Source organism: Terrapene carolina, unplaced genomic scaffold (assembly GCF_002925995.2).
Source record: "Terrapene carolina triunguis isolate 2854851 unplaced genomic scaffold, T_m_triunguis-2.0 Scaffold210, whole genome shotgun sequence".
Classification (NCBI taxonomy): Eukaryota; Metazoa; Chordata; order Testudines; family Emydidae; genus Terrapene; species Terrapene triunguis.
Window position 1 is genome coordinate 50,749,848 of NW_020664561.1, and position 20,447 is coordinate 50,770,294.

Sequence of the window (20,447 nt, forward strand, 5' to 3'; positions counted from 1 at the left end):
GCACACCAACATGTTGCACATTAATTGGTCTATTCAGATTCTGCCAGTGCACACTGAAGGTACCCTAGTGTGTTTTAACGTAGTTCTGTTTGTAACAGCACTACATTAAAGCACACCAGCAGCGTCTACGTGGACCGATTAATGTGAAAATCGTTAGTTCACTTGAGAAATCACACCCCTGTAGAGCACATTAGCCCACCATGTAGACAAGCCCTGAGTATCTGGCTCCAGGTGTTAAACGGATCAAATCTGTGGGTTGTGTTCCCACCACATTTCGCATCGAGTTCTCTCCTTAAGCAATATTCCTGTTTTGAGCAATATTCCTGGTTCTTACCTCGATCTTTCAAACCTTCACCCCTTAGTTGAGACATACCATAATAGCTAAAAACCATCAAAATGTAGCTAGCAAAACAGAGCATAAATCTATGGCTCAAGTGCTGTTACACTCTTCTATGGAACAGGGATAAGAACCTAGGTGGCCAATTTCCATCTCGAGCTCCTGCTGCTAGTTGCAGCCTTTCTGAGGTATGTTCATGCACACCATCAACCAGACTTTGACCCATAAAAAGCACATGCTTTTAACTACTATTTTACAAAATTTCAGCTCTGCCTATAGGTTGCAGTAATGCTTCCCACAACATTTAAATACAGACTACCGCCTAACAAGGCAGAGTCTGGGTGAATCAACAAAGAGGGTGCTCCTATGAAGTGTAAAGTCAATAATGAGTAAGTGAGCTGTCAGAAAATGCTGAGTCAATGGAAATCAAAATGTTCCACAGGAATACGTTGATTTCATCAAAAGTCTTGACAGAAGAAGCAGGCCGGCCGGCGAGCCTGGTTTCCTGCCAACCCACCTAGCTCCCTAGTTCTCCCACTGCTCATCTGCCGCGGGTTCTCAGAAAGCTGGGGCACGTCAAGCTGCTCAATTTCCTGGGATCTCCAGTTCCCCTGCAGTCCACAGGGTAGGCTGCCAGGCTATCCAGTTCTCTGGGTCCCCCATACTCACACAGCAGGCTGCCAGGGAAATGAATCCCCAGCTGGCGAGGTAGTTGGCAGCCAAGGGAGCCAAGCAGTCCCCGAGGTGAGCAGCCAGGGGTCCTGGGATGCATATTTCATTTCAGAACCACCAAAACGTTCCTGCAGTGGGAATGTTTTGGCATTGCCGAAACAAAATATTGGGAAATTTCAGTTCTGTTAAAAATGTGGCGTTTCAAGCTTTTCATTCCTATAATAGCAGAGAAAGTCAACATAAGATGTACATTTTCCTTGTCAATAAAGATTTCTTTGTTAAAAGAAAACTGCCAAAAGGCACAGTAGGCATTCCGAATGTTAAACATCTTCTGAATGCATCAGTGTTATTACTAACCTGTTATTCTTACCTGTGCTCATTTGCTGTGACAGAGTTAAATTAAAATTCATTGAGGAAGCTCCAACTGAGTTAACAGCTAGAATTGTAATGGTGTCTGCATCCTCCGTCCATGGATATGTGTAGGTAGTGCCATTGGTGACATATTCAGTCCAAGTGAGGTTTTCTGAAGTGTGATGCTTTACAATATATCCGCACACACTGCATAATGAGTAATTCTTCATCAATGGCTGCAGGAAACATCAGTATATTTTAGCTGGCTGGGTTGGATTTTCCCTGGGCAGTAGAGAACAGCCTTCTAGTTCTGAGAGAGCAGGACCCTAAATGATACCCATCAGTGAGACTACTTTCCTTATACCTAAAATATTGCTGTCCATTTAAACAGGCTAAAGTTTTTCCATAATCACTGACGCCTGACATCTCTACTTACCATAGCTCCTAAGACAAGTGTGATCGAGGAAATGCAAACCTTTAATTTGCTCTGGTAACTCATTGTTTTATCTTATTATTTTTAAAGGATGCAGAGCCAGAAGGAATTGCCATGATCCTAAATTGGGGACGTATTTTCTGTAAAGGAGGCTCAAGACCAGATGCAATAATGCATGCGAGGCTGCAGGCACAGTTACTATGACTACATGTGCAAATAAGGGTAGTCAGTCAATCACCTAACTAATCATTTGCATGTGCAATTACACAATTTGCATGTAGAGTCATAGCAATTGTACAGGGGATGGTTTACAGGTGCTAGAACAATTCTGCACACAGACCTTGGGCCTCCTTTTCTGAGAATCTGGCAAATGGAGACTAACATCTTTCAATATAACTTGCATTCATTGTTTTTAAAGACTCCAAGTCATAGAGTTTAAGGCCAGAAGGGCCTCACAACCAAAATAAGCCCAAAGGAGACTAGATTCTGTGCCACAGGCAAAGAATAGGAGGGACTGAGGTGCAACAATGCCCGAGGGTCCTGCAATGGCAGGGAAATGAATACGTGAGGTATACCCAGATAATCCTGGAAAGCGAACCACATGCTGCAGAGGAAGGTGAAAATCCCCAAGGTTACTGCCAATCTGACCTGGGGGAAATTCCTTCCTGATGCCACACATGGTGATCAGTTAGACTCTGAGCATATGAGCAAGAACCAGCCAGCCAAGCCTTGGAAAGAGAAAATTCTCAGTGTCATCTCAGAGCTCTGGCCTACCCTGTCCATGGTCCCATCTCCAACTGTGGCCATCTAGATGCTTCAGAGGAAGGAGACAAAATACATCACACCAGAATACATGGGGGTGGGGGGGAAATGAGGGGACTGGGGATCCCTTCCTGACCCCTGCAGGTAGCCAGCTGAAGCCTTTGTTTTTTTGGCACATGTAGCCAAGCATCAGACTCAAGTGCAATATTTACCAAAAAAAAAAAACAAACTTTTTAAAATAAATGAACAGTACATCTTTGCAATTATATTTTATAGTGTATTGCCTGGTCAAGTCTTAAGACATCATGATTTGATTTATACATATGATATTGGAGCTTCTATTCCTCCAAACTGCTGCGATTCAGTGCAGCCCAGGTGGCAAGATTTGTCCCAACAGGAAGGCGGGTGAGTGCTTTACTCTCTGGATAAAATACTGTCCTTCCTATCCTGGGTGCTGAGAGGCTGGGAAGAGGAGCTGGCCATGCAGTGATTCTTTAGCAGAGCAAAAGGACTTGTTTGCTTTGAGAGGTGGGGATTATGTGCATATGGGCTGTGTGGGTGATGAACGAATACGAGCAGCACATACCCCATCCAGCCTGTGCTACTGATTGCCCCAGGTAACTGCGCTTAGGGTAGGGTCAGATCCTATTCACCCAAGATGGGCCTCTGGTGTGACAACCAGGGCAGTTAGCTGGGACACCACCAAGTGTTCTGTTGAACTATAAATCTGGAATCCTGCCCTGCTGCTGAATGAAAACGGCTGCTGACTGACTGAGTGAACAGAGAGTCACTGTGACCTCATAACCATCCAGAGCAACCACACAGCAGAGGGAAGGATTCTGTCCTATTAATAGAATACTATGTCTTGTTGGTGAGTAGGGAAGAAAAACAGCTCTGCCAGCTCATGGTAGAAAAGATTTCAGTGTATAAGGAAAAGGGAGAGAGAACTGCAGACAGAAGTAAGGAGAAGAGAGAAAGATATGGGAGGAAAAGAGATAAGAACTGTAGTCTGATTATATTGCAGTATGGCCACCAATGTTTTTTAGGAACCTCTACTACCTGACAGCGCTGCTGAGTGAGAGGTGGTAAAATTAATGAAGCTGTGGCCTAACTATTCTGTCTATAAAAGGACCATGAATAATGAATGTTTGAGTCTGTCATTCAGGACCGCACGTGCTTGCTTGATGCCCACCTCCAATAACTCCACCAACACTTTTGAATCATGCATCCCACAAAGCCATCAAACTGTGGCATCATCCATATCATCCAAACAGAGACAGTGAGAGACAGAAGCTGAAATACAATTCTTCATACCTTCCAAACTAAAGTAACATTTTTCTGCTTCCTTATGGGATCTTCATTAATAACTCTCCAAAATTCAGGACCTCTCAGGGGAGCTGCAAAATTACATCCATTTTAAGAAGGAGAACAATGTCACACATGCATAAAACTATAATCTTCAGAGTGTATTTATAAACTACACGCACCTTGAATATCCTGTACAATGGTATACGCTGGTTTACTCCAATCACTCCAGTAACCTAATCCATCTAGTCCACTGCAGCGCACCTGAACAATATATACAACACAAAGGTCCAGTACCTTTATCATGACTGATCTTGTTGGTGCATTTGAAACCTCAAATATCTGCAAAAGAATTAAAAATACTTAGAATCGGAACACCACACAGTTTTCTAGGCATCTGATTGAGATCTTAACTTCTCGAACTGGTAAATTCAGACCTCCTGCCACTGAGTCCAATGAAAGACAGCTCACTAATATAATTTTGCCACAGAAAATAAATTCTAATGCAAACTAAAATACTTTATCATATAGAATGAATTCAACATACATTGGTTGATTGACATGGACTTTGCATGCACAAACACTGCAAGGATGAAAACATTATTTTGTATTAAGTATAATAGTACCTCCCATAATATTTCTTCCCTGTTCACAGAGTACCGAATCTGAAACTTAAGATCGCTGTTCGGAAATGCTGGGTTTGTCCAGTTCACATTCAGCAGCCCAACATTCTTGGTGATTTCTGCCTTAACGTTAGAGGGAGGAAACGGCTTCACTAGAAAATTGAAGAGAAAAAGCCACTGAAATGTAGAGTCTGAAATTTCTAATTGAAGCCAATGGTGCTTAATATTCTATTTTTCCCCTCTACATTGGACCGCATCACGATCTTAGCTACAGCAATGCAAATTCTTCTCTGATATCAGGGGTTATTCCAGATTTTCTCTGGCTTATCAAATCAAAATCTTCTCAGTTTAACATCTAGTACACCATACAGGTTCGCTTACTCATTCACTACAGATGTAACTAAATTGTAATTGACAAATTGAATATCTGTCCCTGGGATATTGCCCCAAATCAGGACAAAAAGTTGAAATATCAAAACTTTCCACAGAATGAAAAATTCAGAAAAGTTTCAATTCAGAAATGTCAAAACATTTCATTTTGGTTTATCATTGTCTCATGTGGGGACAAGTCAACATTGGTGTCTGCATCCATTTCAGGTGCCATGCTACCTCCTGGAGACTCTACTACAGGGAGCTTGCAGTGGGGCATCATGGAAGATGAAGTAGGGCTAGGGACTGGGGGCCCAAAGGGGAAAATGGGGGCATGAGTAACCCAGAATTACAACTCCCATGATGCACTGCAGTGGCTCAGGCAGTAGCAGAAACTAATATGGAGTCAACTTGAAATTCAATGTTTTGATTTTCCAAATGGAAACCTCTGCCAAAATTGCTCTTTTCCTATGGAAAATTTCGATTTCAACAAAGCCCCATTTTGCAACAAGAGAATGTTTTGTTCAAAGTTCTTTGAGCAACCCTACTAAAAAGCAAGAAAAAAAGCTGAAGAAAACAACAGGGTAAGGAGAACTAGAATGACCACTTTGTTAGTAGTACGGTGCAGAGCGTGCTTCACTCACTGTAGCTCAACAGCTTTATCTTATCTCCACTGTGTTTAGAGTGATCAGTGTGTAACTCAGACTTTTAAAAACTCTTCAGGCCAAGTATATCTGAAAGCCTTCATTTGCCAGCACGCCTCAATGTACAATGTGTATACTAGAAGTACTCTCCTCTGCCTGAAAACTAATGGATATTTGATCTATTAGATCCCACTAAGAACTTACATTACTTTAGTAACTTGCAGCTGCTGCATTGGCAAGTGCAAGATTCTTTTGGCAGGCTGTATAGGCAATACAAGTACAGGACCAACACAGATGTGCAATGGTACATGCATATCTGAGAAAGAGCACCGAAGGCCAGGATTACAATATGTCAGTGTTGCTAACGTCAGCTTCAACAGAATCTGCAAACACATTTGTCAAAACAGGATGAAAAGAGTGAATCGTGTTTTTGAACCACAAAGGACCACCTCCTTGAACTGCACTCATTTAAATATGTTTGAATGCTCAAAACTATTTGTGAACTCCAAAAATGGCCACATTGTTAGCCCACACTGTCACTGTACTATCATTCGTTAACTCATTGCTCTCTGCAGTGCTTGGGAAAACTAAGTACAAAAAGCAAAATGTAAAACACATTTTTACGTCCCAAAACCCCTTAGGGAAGAGGTATGGCCATAATGCATTGGGGTTTTTCCTTGGGCAATTCCTTTGGTCATTGTTCCCTCCATTTAAATTTTAGCTCGCAATGGAAGATTTGGTTTAATTTATGCTGAAGTCTTACTATCTGTGTGGATTTGGTCTTCTGCTCCCATAACATAATATTTTACTCTGTTCTATTCTTGCTGTGCTTTAGCAGTCTAGTTGGAAAAAAGAGAGAAGTGCTTGTTCCAAATATTGACTAGAGATGGGTGGGAAAATGCTAGTTCTGCTTTCATATACTGTGTGAAAAATATTTGGGCAGAAATTTTGTGAAGCACAAATTTGCCCCTGCAAAACTCTTTTTCTTTTGTCCTTTGGAAAACCTACATGGGGCTTAAGACTTAGATGAGTCCAAACTGTAAACCTTCTCTTTGGACTTTGCAAGGCACCATTCCTGAAAACTCCTAGCAGACATTGGTTTGGCCTGTAGCCTCAAGACAAGTTTAAGCAAAGTATTCTGTTAGTGTTACAGAAGAAAGTTTGTTGAACCTAGGGTGACCAGACAGCAAATGTGCAAAATCAGGACGGGAGGTAATAGGAGCTTATATAAGAAAAAGACCCAAAAATTGGGACTGTCCCTATAAAATCAGGACATCTGGTCACCCTAGCTAAACCTGCAGTCTACACCTGTATCAAAAAAATCCACTTAAGAGATACCGCTTGCTGCAAAGCCGCTATGGGGAAACCTTAGGAAGGCCCTGAAATAGCAAAAGCAATTTAGTACATGAAGAATCCCATTGGTTTTAATGGGAACACACACATGCTTAAAGTTACATGTGTTTAAATGTTTTGCTGGATCAACAATCTAATTTACCAGGGAGTCTAGGACCTCAACTGTACAATGAACTGTTCAAGGTAATAATATGGGCCACAAGGCCTTCACAGAAATGTTTATTCATTGGTGGGGGTTAATTTGCTATTTTGGTGGTTTTTTTAATTCAAGGCTAGGAGAAATTTAAGGCACAGACTCTTTATGATTCTTATGTCAGTCTGGCCGGGCAATCAGAAAGAAGTCAATCACAAAACATCAGTTTTCACTGCCAGTTTCTTCTCACATGCCAAAACTGGAGCCCCCAAAGCAGAACTGTCGAAAAGCTCAGTTCCCCAGTATCACTTTTGAGTGCAAACTTTTTTGGAGCATCTGAATTATTAACCTTCATAGCAAAGAATTAAGAGAAGATCTGAAAATATACAGATGCACAGCATAGATATTAAAACAGGAATAAAACCCTATTCAACAGGTAGTTTCAACAGGTATTTAGGGATAGATCAGTTGTTAAAGGAGTAGGTAACACATAATTAGGGATAGGGGAAAAGGTTTGAGGTTTTATAAGCCTCTTGAGGCATTGTTTAGGGGCCTAATATAACTCCCAGTGACTTCAGAGGGATCTGGATCAGGCCCTGGCTTAGCAAAACTAGTTCTTGTGTGTGAAACTTTTATCCTTAAATTTAAACCCAAGTGTTTTGTAAGGGAAATTCACAATAAAAACAAGTTATTCTAGTGAATGGAACTCTGTGCTATGCAGGGATACATTCGTACTCTCCCCCAAAAGCTATACTGAGGTGAATGAGTGCCTCTGTGTATAGTATTTATAGTTTATTTTTCCAGTAGTCTCTCTCCTCTTTTCTATTTCTGCTCCTTTTTTAAAGCCTCTTCTAAGCAAACGTGAACCCTGTAACATTTGAGTGAAAGTCAAACTTTCAAATCCGTGGGGCCCAACTCACCCATGGTCCCTGAAGTCACTCCAACATGAGTTTACCACACCATTTCTAAGTGGATTTGTAATTATTCCCTCTCCTTAGTACTAATCCTGAAATATTAGTTGGGGTCTGTTTAGAAATATACATCAGAAGAAACACTGTGCAATGAACATCTTCAGCCTGTGAGTGAAACTAGGTGATCAATTCTCTTTCAGGTTAGCATTATTATTTTCGTTTGTACTGCGCCTAGAGGCCCCAGTCAGGATTTTAGTCCCACTGTGCTCGTCCTTCTACAAGCACAATAAGAGACAATCTTTAACTCCAAAAGCTTTCAGTGTAATTTGAGACAAGGTGCAACAAGTGAGTCTGACAAACAAAAGGAGGGAAGGAGAAATAAGAATTATAGTTACAGAAGTAATAGCCAACTGCTCGGTGATTCCTAGTGGCTCCAGCTAAACTTCATTTTCTTTGTATTTTTTTATTTTTATCTTTTTATTTATTTAAAGGACATCAGCTACCCCGGGCAGCCACAAAATGTAGACATCCGTGCCTGGGTAATTTCTTGTAAACATCATAGCAGAGGGGTGTCTGGAGGAGGGTTTGAAGAAGTAGTCAATAACCTTTATGGACCAATTCAGGCAAGCAGTTCCATGCTTAAAGGCAGCATGGAAGAAAGTGCAGAGACATTTGTAGCAGAAGGTAACAGACAAACAAGACTGACATCACTGGCACAGCAGAGGATAGGGACAACACAATCAGATAAGAGCAAGCACACAGGGAGAGGCAGAGCTATGGAGGGACTTCAAGGTAAGGTCGGAGATGATTCCTTCCTTCCCGTACCACTAATAATTGAAAATGCACTTTTTTGTGTGCCATGAATTACAAAAAACCCCACAAAACCAAAAACTAACAACCTTTCTTTAAATCCAACCTTTCTTGTAAATGTCTCTGCAATAGCCATAAATTGATAAACAAGTAAACACCGGTTCTTTCAGCTGAAAACGTATTGTGCGAAGATAAGGCCTAATCCAAAGCCCACTGAAGTCAATGGAAAGGGTCTCGTTGATTTCAGTGGTCTTACAATCAGGACCTTGCAGCTCATTCCAGAATCTGAGCTATCCAAAAGGTCATGAAGAACACCGCCACCTACAGCATAAAGACATTGCTGTCCAAGACCACTACTGGAAGAAAAAGATATTAAAGAAATCTTTTGACATACCCACATCTGCTGGAATGACACAGGTTGGTGGGGATTCAAGTGTTCCTAGTTGGTGCTTTATCTCTATCCACAGGGTATATCCAGATAAAAGAAAAATAGGCTGAAATGTACACTCGTAATAATGATTCCTCTGTAAATGGCATTCTTTTGCCTCCGACTTTGGAGGAATACTTGGAAAGTCAGAACAATAGATACTATTCCTTAAAAAAAGATGAAAACATTCAATTAATAATTTTCAACAAAGAGCTGTTTCTGTTATGAATAAAACTCCAAAGAAACGTTAAGAACGCTGTCATGCTGAGGCTTAGAAATAATATTGATTGGAAATCTTGAACTTCTCATGCCATGTTTTAAGCCAAAGTCATAACAACATTTCTTTATAAACTGCGCACTTCCCTTCCCCTCTCCAAAATTACAACAGAGGATCACCCTTTTCAAAGTAACATTGAAACATAAAAAGGAAATGATGCTTTCAATTAAACACAGGAAAAAATATTTTATCCTCTTGGTGTTCTAGCCATGCTTACAAAATTAGAACTATTATAATTATTCTTAGCGTTTGAGGGTTTGCTTGGTTTAATTAAAATTGCACTGCGTGGCTCAAGGCAATATGGTAATGAGATACCAAAGATTTTTCCTCTAGTTTACCACTTCCAACCCAGCCCACGCCTGACTGAAAGCAGTTATCCGATGGCTGTTGTTGTGGCCTATGTAAAATAAGTTGCTGACCTAGAAGACAGGATTTTCACAGCACTTGATCACCTACACATTTGCCACTCATTAACTGGCAACTTTTTGGGTAGTGTGGGCAGAGAGGTAAAGGAGTTTGGGCCTGATCCAAGGCTCACTAAAGTCAATAGGAGTCCTTCCATTGAAGTCAGTGGGATTTGGATCAGGCCCTGAAAGGCCCCGTGGATAATGAATTACCTTCTGAGCTCCAGAAGTATTTCCTCCAGAGCACAGTTGAGAATGCTGGCAGTGTAGTGTTAGGAGTTTACACTTTTTTTTTTTTTAAACTTGATGTAGGGATTTATAGGACTCCCTCCTCCCATTTCTGTAGACTCTGACCACTTCCCATGTATTTAAAAACTGAAGCACCATGAACAATCTCTTTCCTCCTTCCTTCCCAGCCTCCAGAAGAAATGGCATAGAGAGTTCCTGGGGGGGTGAGTGTGTGCGCACACGTGTGCTGGGAGGGGGCGGGAGAAGTGATGGAATTACTGAGATAAAGTTGAGTCAAAATAGGATTTGCACATTTAGTTCTGAGTGTGCATGGGCTCTCTCTCCTCCCGTGACAATGAACTTCATTGTCTAGTTCCAGCGCCTGTGGCAGTTCTGTTGCCTGCACTCAAGAGCCTCTCCCTAGTGAATGACAGTTTCATTGGGCCAGTGGAATGTAGCTGTGGTGGGAGGTCATGATCATAAAAAAAGAGCCAACCTCCTTAATAGCTAGGGCCAATCGCACAGAGAGCTTTGACTATCAATAGGGCCATACCAAATTCATGACCATGAAAAACACATCATGGACCGTGAAATTTGGTCTTCTCCCGTGAAATCTGGTCTTTTGTGTACTTTTATCGTATAGTATACAGATTTCATGGGGGAGACCAGTGTTTCTCAAACTAGGGTTCTTGACCCAAAAGAGAGTTGCCGGGGGTGTCTGCTTGTTGTCACCCAGCTCTGAAGGCAGCACCCTGCCAGCAGCAGCACAGAAGCAAGGGTGGCAATACTATACCATGCCTTCCTTACTTCTGCGCTGCTGCCTTCAGAGATGGGTGGCCAGACAATGGCGGCTGCTGACTGAGGGCCCAGTTCTGCAGGCAGCAGTGCAGAAGTAAGGGTCGCAGTACCACAACCCTGCCACCCTTTGGGTCAGGACTCCAACAACACCGTGAAATTTCAGGTTTAAATAGCTGAAATCATGAAATTTACAATTTTTAAAATCCTATGACCATGAAATTGACCAAAATGGACTGTGAATTTGGTAGGGCCCTAGCTATCAGGACAAAACATCTTGACCTGGACTCTCTGTTGAATGGGGAAACAGTACAGAGAACAACGACCTGTTCACAGAAACTGGTATTGCTAAGCATATAGGCAGCTGCATTTGATGCCACTGAGATCTTTTCTCAGGAGTGTGGCTTTTCTCCTAGATACGAGTTGGAATAATAAACCCCAGAGATCACAAATGCATGGATCACCCTAGCCAAGTCTCTTTGGATACATGGAGGACTTCCGTTTCCAGAGCTATCAATTGAGCACTTTATAAGAACTTAACATTTGTTAAAATAAAGAAATAAAATAAGGGAGAGAGAGCTTCTCCAGCCAGTGTGGTGGTCAGTGCTTACTCAGTTATCGTTTTTCAGAATACAACCCTGTGATTCTGTGCCCCATTAGAGCCCTTCTACAGCCAACTGTCTTGTTGATTTCGGACACCAAGTATGTAAGACACGCTTATACAGAAGATTTCCTTCTATGTCCCAACTACCTGTTCAACTGTAGGAAGGGAAGTAAGTTCTTCTCCTACTCTAGTAAAGACAATCGAGAATATGGAGGTGAATTTAGGACATAGCAAAAGCACTAACTGGAATGGCCATTGGGACAATACAGAATATCAAAATATGGCTCTTCATTGCCATGTATAAGGTGCATTAGACCACACTATTCAACCTTTTGATGCTGCACGGTGGCTTAAAGACCCACAAAAAGTAGAATACTAATACCTGAAATGTCTGACAGAATTTTTCCCTCGTTGGTTCCCTCTTCCACACCCCTTGTGCCTTTACCCCTCCCTTCCTTCTTAGTTATGTCCTTTTCCTTTCCTTCTCCATCCATTTCCCCTTCCTCTAGACCCCTCCTAACTTTCCCATTCTCTTTCACTTCCTTCCATCTCTGTATTTCCCTCATTCACTCCTTTTTAGATCTCTTGTCCTATACCTTCCCTTTCCCTCCTCTTCTGTACTTCCCATCTCTTTTCTCTTCCTGTCCCTTCTGCCCCTCCTGCCTGTGGTGCAAAAGTGTTGATCATGTAACTCCAATCCACCAGGTCCACTCCACTTCTTCTATTGGAGCCCTGTTCCCTCGGCCTGCAATACATAAAAGGAGTGGGGAATGGAGCAGAGGGGCTGTTGGTCTCCCCACTGGAAGACCTCCTGGGGACATAGTGCAACAAGAGAAAACAGCTAAGGGCTGGTCTACATGGGGACACACAGAAAAGTTTATCCAAATTAACTATAGGTGTGAATTTAAAGTGGATTTGTTAAACTCCATTAAACCCATGTATGGACCTTCTCAGTCAGAATTAATGTAGCCTTAATTCGGTTGAGCTTAAAAGTTAAACAAGCCGTAAGAAAAGAGCCAGGAAGTGGACACGCTGATGGCAGAAAACTTGAGGAGTATGTGTTAGAGGTAAACATCCTGGTTCAGATCCTCAGCTGGTGCAAATGAATATAGTTCCATTGACTTCAATGAGCGTATGCTGATTTGTACCTGCTGAGGGTCTGGCTCCCAAAGGGCAGATTGATGTGTGATGGGCGATTCTGCCTAACTGGACACACATGGCTGAAGCTCCATGAGAATGAAATCCCCTTTAGAAACCTACCCGATAAGGTAGTGTTAAAATAAATCCTGACAGGCTGCCAGCATCCATACCTAGCAATCAGATTCAGATGAATCACAGAGTGGGAACTGGGTGTGGGGGTGGTGCAAAATGCTAATGTGGCTAATGAAAAAGAGGAATGTTTTCAAATTTTCCCTAAGATACTAGAATTTGGATCCAGGCCTGTGCAGCTCAGGCTTTTTGAGCTACCCACCAGAGATGTAACTGGTTATTTAATTGGACTCTAAGAGGTACATTTAGTTATTTCTCCTGTTAATGTCAATAAAACGAATGCATATTAAATCGCTACATTCTGTTCTGAAGATTTACCCCATCATTCTGGATTTTTATTAGATGGTGTGTGCTGTTTTTGTTGGCGGTGCTGATTTGTAGAGGAAGGTGGAATAACAGCCCCATCAAACAGTGAAAGAGCAAAATATTGCATCATACTAGAGTGTAGAATGGGATTTTATTTGCCACATTTTAATTGCATCAGTGATTGTGAGGAAAATAGAAACTAGCTCAACAGATTCATTCTTCTAGCAAAAAAACAGGAATGATGCAAATACAGCATGTTTAACTCTAACCTTTAGACTCCAATTTTCAGGATGGCCTCGTATACCCCCAAAAGGACACTGATAAGCACCACCTAGCCATTTCTATATATTAAATTATCTTCACAGTCTTTCTAATATCACCACCTTAGATTATTAAAACAGAAGGAATTTTTCAAATCAAAGTTTATTCTTAAATATTTATGGTGGCTGCTTAAACCTCGCATTTCATTCAGTTTGGGCAGTGAAAACAAAGTGGTCAATTTCACTTAGGTTTCTAGCTTATTGCTGGCCAGGTACATTGTGTGTTCTTGTTCACAATGTTGCAGGCAAATGTTGAAAATAACAAAGTTGTCTGTTGTTTTAAAGAACCTGGAAATATTGCCATTAGTCAGATTTTTTTAAAATTTATTTTCTATTTTAGTTATTCTCATACAAAATGTTTTCTTCTCATTTAGATTTATATTTTTTTTTAATAAAACCTCAACAGAATCAAAACAAAAACAAACAAACAAACAAGAAAGCCGGCATGCACTTACACACCGTGTTAGTGTCAATGCCTGACCTACGCATCAACCTATAACGAGATTATAGATATTAGGAAACACCATTTCTCTCAGGCAAATTTATCAGACATGTTTGAGACCAACATGGAAAGATGAGAGAAAGAAAGGGGAAGAGCATGAAAAGGTATTTATTCCAACATAAGTGACTCTAGCAAGTAGTCAAGGCAACATTTAGCCCAGGAGTCAACTAGTCACAATATAGTCCCAGAAAAGGTTTCCATATGAAATCCTAAGGGTTTTGTTTATTGTTCCATCCATCAAAGGCTTCACTATAGTGCCCATCACTTAGTATTTATGGTCCAATCCTACAAATACTGTTGAGTTCAGTGGAACCACTCACACTTCACACTGTGGGGCCCAATTCAGGAAAGCTCTTCACTTAAATCCATCCCTATTCAAGAAAGCATTTAAGCTTTCCTGAATCGCGGCTTAAGTGTGTGCAGGACCGTAAGTGCTGATTTAAGCTTCTTTGCCAAAAGGATTCTCACATATCCCATCTAGTCCAGTAGGGAATAAATCCAATGATTTCTGCTCAGGGAGGTTTTGTTTTTCCATTTTATTTATCCAAGTACTAGCGCAGTTATAGGAACCTTTTGTGTTTAAAATTATTAGACGATGTGAGAGAGACCTTTTCATAGGGCACTCCTGGCACATAGGTATGAATGGTGCATCAACTATACCACACATTTTCCCCCTAGTAGTATTGCTACTCTGTCCAAAGGACAGACAAAAATGAAAGCTTTGGGGACCTAAGGAAGAGACAAAAACATGTGACGTTCTCTGAAATTATTTGGTACCAGGGGATGACAGGAAAAAGTAACCATGACTGCAGAGAAGAACCAATGGCTGGAGAAGCTGATGTAGGGGAAAGGGTTTAGGATATACGAAGCATTGTTCTAACTTCTATGGTGAAATAGTCTCCACTTCTGCAAGTAGGAAACCCACCTTTTAGGCCCTACCTAGTGTGGATGGTCAGAATTGTTTTGAATTAGGAAATAAGGGGGAAACCGCAGGAACAAGAGGAAAACTGGGTCTGAACAGAACCTTGCTTCCCCAGCTCTGCAGCAGGGATTTGAATTCTATTGACCAAACATCTCTATGCAAGAGACCAAATTTGTTACACCAAAGAACATCTATGAAGATTCCAGTATCTGGCTTCTTCACTGGCATAGCGGAGATCAGAATTTGGTCCTAAGCTTGCATGTACCTTCCAGTTCAAATATAAGCCTCAAGGGCCAGGCCAAACCTTCTGAAAATTAGACCATGAATATTAGTAGCAAACTGAAAACTGCTCCAGCCATTAAAGCTGTTAAAACTGTAAAGTAACAACCTCCTTCTGAACAAGATCTTTTTCTTTTGGAGTGAGCCAAATTCTGCCGTCATATATTTAATCACCATGTATGTGTAAAGTTGGGTGTAATTTAATATACATGAACAACTAGACTCAGTCATACAAATTATGATTCAAGCAAATTTTCCCATTGTGAAAAGCCATACAAATCAAAATCCATTGTGGCAAAGCAAGGTGGGCATTTGTATTGCAAAACCGGAACAGAGTTTGAAAGAAAACAGAAGGCTTAAAAGGTATATTCGTTTGCTCTGCCAGGACTCAGCCCTGCTGCCTGTGGAATCAAACCAAACTCTCATAGCACAGTTATTTAGTAATATTTTCTGCTTTAGTTTTGAACATGTTTTGTCCACATTTTCAAAGTTGGCCTCCAAAATTGTGTCCACAAGTTTTGCAGGTGCTGAATAATGTGCAAATACAACCCACACTGGGTACTTTGAGCTCTTATCACCTAATTTGTGCACACGTGTGAGATTTGCTGGAACCTGTGGGTTCCATTTTGGAAGCCAGCTGGAAGACTAGGTGAAAGTTTGATCCACAATGGCTCAGATTTTATATTCACTTCTGTGGAGCATCTATTACTGCATTAATATTTCCAAAGTAACAGTTTCCAAACAAATATAATACATTAAAAACTATACACACCTGTAGTATTTTAACTGTAAAGAACTCCCCACAAGCAATGTATTTGTGTTTGCGGACCATCTGCAAGTCATTTTAGTTAAGTACCCATCAGTTTCACATGTGATATTGATATTGACATCTATTTAAAACACATTAAAAATATTAATACAAATAAAGATACAACTGTTAAGGAGACAAAATTATAAATCACTGTTGTCTGCAAAAACCTTCTTGGAATCATAAACTGAAATGTTCTGACTTGAAAATATCAAGTATACTGAAGTTTATAAAAAAAGTGAAGTCATCCGGAATCTTACCTACTACATATAATTCAGCATATCGATGATGACATTCCCTGTTTTGATTACAACAGTACAATGCATTATAGAAGAATTTTCCTCTAGGTTTTGTTGCATTCAAGTTGAAAAGAGTAACTCTGCTAACACGATCATTCACAAGTGTATACTGTCTCTCTGGGATTTCTTCTGCTAAATTCAGCCACCAAACAATCTTCTTCGACAAAATCATCTTGTTTTTATCATTATAGAGGCAATGAAAGGAAACATTAGAACCAACACTCGTCAGTATCTTAGGAGGGAAGTACATGACATCTGTTACAGGGAAAGGGGGAAAAAAACAGAAAAAGAATCTTTAAGCGATATGAAACTTCACACAAAAAGGTAGCTTTACAAAATTATAGGACAATCAAAAATGCTTATTTCTATCAAAATCTTGCTCCTAAACACAGGAGTCCAACTCTTACAATTTAATGAGTGTTACATGGGTACAGGGACAGCAGCAGAAGAGACCCCCATGACTTATTTTATCATTATTTATATCTATTTGAACATTTATATCTGCATGGACTTTCACCTTTAATATCCTTACTCATGATGTAATAAATGAGATGGAACAAACGCAAGGTCACATAACATACTATATAATCTTACACATGGAGTACATTTTCAGGAGGGTGCACCTGTGTTGCATACACAAACATGCAGTTGTACAACTGGATGGGCAACTGTGTTGGCAAGTGAAAAGGAAACGCTGGGAAACCGCAAGCTGCATGAAGAGTTAGACATTATACTTCAGTGTGTTGATTTGAACATAAAAAGCCTCTGTCAATAGGCGTTCTTTCAAACTTTAGAAAAAACAGTAATAATTTCAGTGTTGTGACAAGAGTTTGCAATATAGAACAGGCCCATCTATAGAGCGCTTGTCACGCAAAAACACATACAAAATATATTGTACAATCACACACCACAAAAGGTGCATGTGCTCTCAGTTAACAATGCATACATCATGGTGAGAAGATTCATATTTTAAAGTTTATTTTGAAAAATCCATCCATTATTTGGACCTACGCAAAGAGCATATAATAAGCTGAAGACATGCATCAACTGAACAATTCTCCTTAGTATCTCAAGGAATAATTACACTCATAATGGACCAAGATGCTTCCAAAATACAGTCTCTAGAACAGTGGTGCAAAGCACTCTCTCTTTGTCATCAGCATAGACTTTCCGATTAAATACAGATCAGAGCATAATGCTAATCAGTTGTATAAAAATATAACTGCCTGGTTTCAGCATTTTGTACTCCCAGTGTTAATGTGCTTGCATGAATGCAAAGCAGCCTCTTTATTGCTACCAACTATCCTGCTGGTTTTACTGTTCTTCCATTGGTTAATGCTAACATTAGCCATTGGGAGAGTAGGCAAATTTGAGCTCCCTGCAGAGAAGAAATTACTTTCTTTAAGGTTGTCATCATGCTTATCGCAACATGATTTTTGGCCATTGAAATGTGTTTAATACAATTAATATCCTACAATAGAATATTAAATAGAGAGAATATCTACTGAATCTCAGTGTTTTCCATGAACAGTACATATTTGTATTTTTATCTGTGCATACAATCTCTCTGAAGGCATGTACGTATGTACACACACACACACACACACACACACACACACACACACCATGTATAGAGGTACAGTGTAAGTTTCCAAATGTGAGTGCCTAAAGTTAGCTACCTAATTCCATATTTACACACCTAAGTAACTGACCTAATAATCAGAAGATGCCAACTCTTTTTGAAGACCACTCCCTCTGAAAAAATCAGGTTAGCTATTTGGGTGCTTAATTTGAGGCACCCAGTTTAGAACATTTTGACCAGTGTTAGTGGAAAGCACACTAATGGGCCCACTCCACTGTCTCCTCTTTGGCCTGGGCTGCCTGGATCGCCTTCATTCATCTCTGGTGGGCCTGCTCCTCTGCCTCTTTGATGGCTTTCTTCTCTGGCATTCTGAGCTCTGCCATCTGCACCTGGTGCTCATACGCCTCCTTGTCTCTGCAGATCGGTAATTGGTCAGCTCTACCAGAGTGGCCCTCTCCTGTAGGGAAGTAAAGTCTTGCTGGTTTCCCAGCCCTGCGTCCTCTCTCTCCTTCTGCTCAAAATACGTCATGAGTGAGTTTTTCAGATCCTCCGCTGATTTCCCCTTGTGGGGTAAACCATATTTCTAACATAAGCTCCCAAGATGCTTTTTATCCATTGTGTCCAAGGATTCTAACTGGCTCATTTTCCCCTTTCTTTGTTCTATTTCTCTTAACCCAAAATAAACAGAAGAAAATAATAAACTTGTACTTTGCTCCCTTGCTTTTGAGTCCGTTACAATCTGTTATTGCAAGTGGTTGGAGCGTGAACCTCCGTTCACAGATATTCGGACACCAGTAGCCAGCCAACAAAGATTAGGTCCCACCCTGGCTTCCACCAGCCTACTTAATTCTTGTAGGGTAACCTCAACAATCCCTTCTGGTCCCGAGTCCTTGCAGATCCGTCTCCCTGAGTTCTTAACTACCAGACACACAGACTTTCCCCCTCTGGTTCGTCACCCCTGAAGGGGTGAAACTTGCCCCCAATTATCAGTTCACTTTGGCACATACACTCCACACTGTGGCACAACAGAGACCTGCTTGAGGTAAAAATAAACAAAAACTTTATTTAATAGAAAAATCATAGATTCAAAGATAAAATAGTGAGGAAAAACAAACACATACAAGTTACACAGAAAACAAAGACGCAATCTCTGGCTTTACCCTTTTACATTAGCTCAATTCCCTTTTCTAACACAAGTTACCTATTGCCCCAGAACATTTTCCAAGTGTACCCTCTGTCCTAGAAGGGATCCAGTGCTTCACAGACAGCACCCTGCTTAGACTCTAGTCCTCTATTTCTAGATAGCCTGTACTCCAAATACCTTCCCTTTTAACTGCATTTGCAGGTTTGTTATTTCCCCCCCCTTGTTCTCAGACTATGGAAATTCCTGGTTATACAAAGCACGGTTTTCCCAGCCGTGGGTTTTCTTTTCAGTTTCAATATTTCCCGTTAACTTTAATGGTCTGCCATTGGCTCTTCCGGGCTGGACAATGCTAGGTGTTTGGAGCCGGTGTCCTGTAAATACCTGGCCTGGCCTTGCCAGATTGCCTCACCACACTACAGGGAGGTGATGCTGTAGTTACTATCGTTACAATTACAATTTGCGACACATATATACATGCATGCATTCAGAACCAGAACCTGTATACAAATCTCCTAATGACTATCAAGTTCAGGACATTACAAGATTTCATAAAAGATCTTACTTGACATGTTTTGTATACACAAGAACATTGGCTACAACCATTTGATTCAAGTGCTTATTTTCTGGGTTTCAGACCCCTGTCTCCCCTTGGGGTGTCTGGACCTTGATTTTCTCTGTCTCCCTCTTTCCACACACATACACTTATATAATTCCTAGGAGGATAACTTTAGCAAAACAGGTTGAAATATCTCCTTTTAAAATAAGGGAAGAACGGGAAACACACTGCAAGAAAATTGTCAGCATCCCCAGACTGACCACACAGGACAATTTACAATACAGTGTTGCTAATTTCTGCCTTCATTCTTAAACAGTAAGTAAAGTTTCTGGCCCTTCTGGCTGCAGAAAAAGCTTCAAAATGTAACCCCAATGCATCCTAAAGGCTCAAAAAGAAGAGGCAAATAAAAAGAACACCAAATCTATTATTTTTACATAATCTCAAGATTTTAAAGCCGATCTCATGATTTTTGGTGAGGCTGACTCATGATTTTTGAACATTTGAGTTTGGAAACACTGGCAACATAAATGAGCGATCAAGATGAATGGATAATGACTTGCCAAATAAATTCTCTCTCTCACTGTAGACTTTAACAACAGAATACAAGAGGCATTAAGGTATTTTCTTTCAGTGGAACCCCCTTTGATTCAACCCATCTGATTGGCCTCAGAGGAGCCACTACCATGCAACATGTCAGGAATCTGTGCTTTCATAACTCAAGTTACTCGCTTAATTGATGTGTGTAATAAACTTCTGTAATTTTGAATTTTACATGCAAGTTTGTGCCAGTTCTGAAACAGATTTACTTATACCGTCTGCTAAAAAATTGAGTTTAAATTGCATTACTTAAACTTAGTAAAGGCTCCTCACTGAAGACTAGGAGGCTCCTCTGAATACTCTGTTTTGGGTTGGCATAATGACAATGGAACCTTTAAGTGTAGCCAAATTTTGTTGCACTATTTATAGTATTTACTATGCACTTTTGTTGCCTACATGTGCTGTAGGATTTTGTAGTAGAATGC

At 40.6% G+C, this 20,447-nt stretch overlaps 1 protein-coding gene across 2 annotated transcripts in view; it reads right to left on the bottom strand.

The window, feature by feature from the left end:
- Positions 1–20,447, bottom strand: part of LOC113407234 (leptin receptor-like) — a 59,078-nt gene that overhangs the window by 10,099 nt on the left and 28,532 nt on the right. For both annotated transcript variants that reach the window (XM_026655485.1, XM_026655486.1), the window contains exons 8-14: positions 16,105–16,398; positions 15,809–15,926; positions 9,098–9,297; positions 4,487–4,635; positions 4,043–4,202; positions 3,870–3,952; positions 1,380–1,596 (exon numbers count right to left, since the gene is read on the bottom strand). In XM_026655485.1, coding sequence (XP_026511270.1) covers positions 1,380–1,596; positions 3,870–3,952; positions 4,043–4,202; positions 4,487–4,635; positions 9,098–9,297; positions 15,809–15,926; positions 16,105–16,398 — 1,221 coding nt within the window. The remainder of the gene's footprint in view (positions 1–1,379; positions 1,597–3,869; positions 3,953–4,042; positions 4,203–4,486; positions 4,636–9,097; positions 9,298–15,808; positions 15,927–16,104; positions 16,399–20,447) is intronic.